The sequence below is a fragment of the Hetaerina americana genome, unplaced genomic scaffold (assembly GCF_022747635.1).
Source record: "Hetaerina americana unplaced genomic scaffold, ioHetAmer1.1.p SCAF_35, whole genome shotgun sequence".
NCBI lineage: Eukaryota > Metazoa > Arthropoda > Insecta > Odonata > Calopterygidae > Hetaerina > Hetaerina americana.
In genome coordinates, this window is record NW_027286930.1 from 4,509,350 (window position 1) to 4,513,589 (window position 4,240).

Sequence of the window (4,240 nt, forward strand, 5' to 3'; positions counted from 1 at the left end):
GAAAGGATTGATAGATACTTTAACATGGAGTGGTGTGTGGATCCAAAATTTGAGACAAGAGGATGAGCGTAGGTTGGATGCCTATGAGATATTGGTATATAAAAGGATTAAGAAATTAATTTAGACTAAAACAAAGACAAACGAAGTAGTTAGAAAATGAAGGAACATAAGTTTAAATCGAATACGTAGGAGAAAGTAGATGGACGAAAAATACAGGATATGCTCCAATTACAAGTAAAAATAATTCATCTGCTTTTTCGATTCAAAAGGGATAATCTACAAAGATTAAGTGTCTCAGGAGCATTTTTGTACACAAATTTGTACTTTTATCCGCTATAAATATACCTCTGCCTTTATTCTACTTATTTTTGGGGAAGATCCTGAGAATACGTAGTGAGATGTTAAAAGTAATGTGGTACTCTCCAGAGGTAGGGAATCTAAATTCTAAACATTGTATAGTATTTAGAGGGAATGAATAAGAGTAGATGGAGCCCTTCATGAATTTGTGCAGTATTTTAGCGTTGGAGGGGCATAGTGGTTGGCAGGTTATGAGAAGAATTGTGTTGTAGAAAGAGGCATTTACAGGAAGAAAATAACTGATAACGGGCCCACGGAGTAAAGATATGAAGAAAAAATTAGTAAAGATTTTGATATGGAGCAAAGTGTGCTTTAAGGATATCAGATCTGGTCTTCGAGGCGAAAGGATGAGCGTAGATTGGAGGCTCTTGAAATGTGGGTGTGGCAGATGATGGGGAGTATATGTCGGACAGAGCGGAAGAAAAACGCCCAAGTTTCAAATAGAGTGGGCGAGAGAGGAAGTTACCGAGGGATATCCGAAAAAGGAACAGTAAAATAATGGAGGAGATATAGATAGGAATTGAGATGCTAAAGGTAAGCGGAGGAGAGGGAGGAAAGGCAACTGGCTTTTTGGAGGATGTAAACTCAGATGCAAGTTAAGTAAAGAACTGACAAAGAATTAATAAATAGGGGGTACGTTCAGGTGATACGTCAAATTTAAATAAGTTGCATCGAAAAGTTAAGTATTTATTATTGGGATTGTTTTTTTAATTTGTATTTTTAAGTGATTTCTACTAAATTACGATGGGTAAAATACGATCTTCCCGTGTTGGTTTTCACAAAAATTGGCAATCGAAAATCAGAGATTTTAAAAGAACTCTTATGGAAATAGAGGGGTCCCAGCAAAAGAATCATGCATTAATAGTACGAAAAATTACATGTAGTTCACATGAAACACTAATATTGTGTGCACAATTATGTAAGAGTTAATGCTAAGATGACAGCGTTTAATCACCTTCGTCTGAATGATGTTAATTAATTTTGTAAAAAATGCATCTGAAACCGTATACTTTCAAAAACAGGCGCCTTAAAACTAGTTCAAAATAAAATTAAAACACGTTTAGCCATTGATAAGAAAGAATCAAAATGCCCAAAGCATCTGTATTCATATCATATATGTTTGCGAACTGCGCATCAATGGTTGTTACATTACCTTTCATCACTCAACATCAATAAATAAGGTGACGCATTTATTAGTCATTCACAACCCTACCTCTTCAGTAGTTGTTAGGTTGATTACAGAGGATAATGGCATTACTCTTCCCATTACGGTTTTAAGTAATCTTTTATGCATAAGCTAGAGGTATGGCAACTATGTGAAATCACTTCACTGTAAGCTAAAAAATGAGAGTAAATTTCCAAGAATTTTATTGAAATCACCTGACCGGATTATATACCTACGCGTCATCAATAGGCTAAAAGTGACATGCAATTTTGTGACTTCATAATGATGCCTTATCATATAAACCAGTTAGATAATTTTACTAAATTATATGGAACATTAAGTGATTTTTATTTAAGTATAACATCGAATGAATAATGCGAACTTAATGAAAGGAATTCGTGGAGTTATGTTCTCCACAAGATTTAATGTCTGCGACAAGAGTAATTGTATAAATAGGTCATAAGACTGTCTCTTGTATGTAATTTGATGGTCAACACACAAAGTAATATGTTAACAAAAGAGACGGTAGTCGTTTAATACCCAATACGATACAACTACTGCCCAAACACCTTCTTTCTAGTGGTCGCACAATCATAAAATTGAGTTTGTAGGGGAGGTTACAGACTATCGGAAAACAGAAGCGGCGTGACACGAGAGTTTTCCATCTAATATAAAAGATGACCTATGCGGAAGATGGGTGTTGATTCTCAAGTGCCTTTACCCCTCGAAGTCTTCAGGCGATTTGCCGTCGAGGAAGTTATACCGGGGACATGACGGCCTCATATAACCCCGACTTCCACCTCCCTCCTCCCGAACCAACCGCGGGATGGAGTGGCTTCGGGCGTCGCTAGTGACATCCACGCGCGCAATCACCCAGAGCATTTGCAACCGACTTTATGCGCGTTGCGGGGCCGCCCGTCCCCAACCCCCCGTGCGTCTCGTTCCCTTGGTGCACTCCGCGCCTACTCACCCCGCGCGTCCGCCACCGGCACCCACCACCGACCCCACCCCACACTCCTCCGGAAGGGGTGGGAAGAGAGGCGCCCACACGGTGATCCGATCCGACCCGAGAGGGGATGGGAGGGTGGCCGCGACCCGCCCCTCTCGCGCAGGCGCCCGCCTCGCCCGAGAAACTTCCCCCCACCGACGGACCGACCGCCTCCGCGGGCACAGTCGACCCCGACTCCCCGGTCTCTCCGCAGGCGTCGGCTCTATTCCCTCGATCTCTATCCTCTCTTCTCCGGTGATGTCCGTCACGTGTTCGCCATGGCAACGTGCCCGTGCTCTCCAGTGATGTGTCTCTGCGTCGTGTCGTACGGCTGCCTCTTCGGGATGGCCGTCATCTTCCTCTTCTGGCCTGGCTTCGACCCGGCGAGGGAGGAGGCCGCGTTTGGGCGGGCCTGCAAGGGGGGACGGCAGGGCCGGCCGGCATCCGCCTTCGGCCACCTGCTCCGGGACGGGGCGCCCGTGTCTCCGGCGGGCGTCGGACGCGGCGCGGCCGGCGGCCTGACGGCGTACCTCTCGCGGCAGATTGGGGCCGGCGTGACTAACGAGAGCGGGGGAAAGGAAGACGACGGGCCGGGCGTCGGCGGCGGGGTGGGCGGCGTGAAGGTCCTCGAGTGCTCGGCGGTGCACTCAGCCTCCGACCTCGAGTTCGTGGCCGGCGGCTGGACCAAGGCGGTGTACCGGGCCAAGGTGTGGGGCCGCGACGTGGCCATCAAGACGGTCAACCTCAACGGGCACGACGTCCGGGAGTGCCAGAGGGTGGGAGGGTCGCTGTCAGCGTGCTACAGGAGGGCCGCGGCCAAGATACTGAGGGAGATGGTCCTGTTGGGGCAGCTGAGGCACGACAACATTGTCCAGGTACGGCTGTCACATGCATTTTTCTGCTGTAACTGAATCGCCGTTTCTTTCCATCTTCGACACCAATTTAGTATCTATGTCCAAAATTTATCGGTGAATAAATTGTCACTTTTTTAAATTTTCTACTGAAGCATAAAAAAATTATGTTATTCCAACGTAATGCTATCTCGCAGGTGTTTTAAACAGATGATGGTCAGCGTGCGGTGAACACGCAAGAAGTTAAAAATAAATTTGCAAGTTGAACAATAAAAGTGCATTAGTAATCTAAAAAATGAAAATAAAGCGATAACTGGTTCAATTTGATTTTCTTAAACACACCCCAAAACTTGGAAACGGGCAAGGAACAATTCAAGTGTGGACGCACCTACGCAAACTCAAGCAACACTTTCAAATTTTCTATCCCTGCCGTATTTTAACTTGTAGTCACACGGAGAAAAGATTTTCGTATTGAATTAAAGAATTTCTCTCGTTGAGTAGGGGTTACTCAAATTATACACTTAAGTTTGGGTATGCCAGTTACTTCAGTAACAGGATTGAATTTGCCTAGAATTTAAAAAGCGCATATATTTTATACTAGGAATATATTTCTTCGACTTGAATATTTTTCTCTTAAATTTGGTAACAATATTTCATTGTTGTATTTTTTAATTGATCGACAATCGTTTAATACATCTGAATAATATAGTTACCTAGCAAATGATGGAATTAGAACTTACCAATGCTTCGCAGCATTTTGACGCTCATTTTGAAAGAACTCCATGATACTATAGAATTAAAAGATTTAGATAACTTGTTAGTCGATAAAACCTCTTTTCAACATTTTCCAGATTTAATGAAAAGGCACACTTATGAAAT

The 4,240-nt window shown here is 43.6% G+C and overlaps 1 protein-coding gene across 1 annotated transcript; it reads left to right on the forward strand.

Annotated features, from left to right (window-relative positions):
* Positions 1 to 2,788: 2,788 nt before the first annotated feature.
* Positions 2,789 to 3,421, forward strand: LOC139691438 (extracellular tyrosine-protein kinase PKDCC-like). Its single transcript, XM_071589254.1, has one exon. It carries the CDS (start codon positions 2,789 to 2,791, stop codon positions 3,419 to 3,421), a length of 633 nt encoding a protein of 210 aa, XP_071445355.1.
* The last annotated feature ends 819 nt before the right edge of the window (positions 3,422 to 4,240 follow it).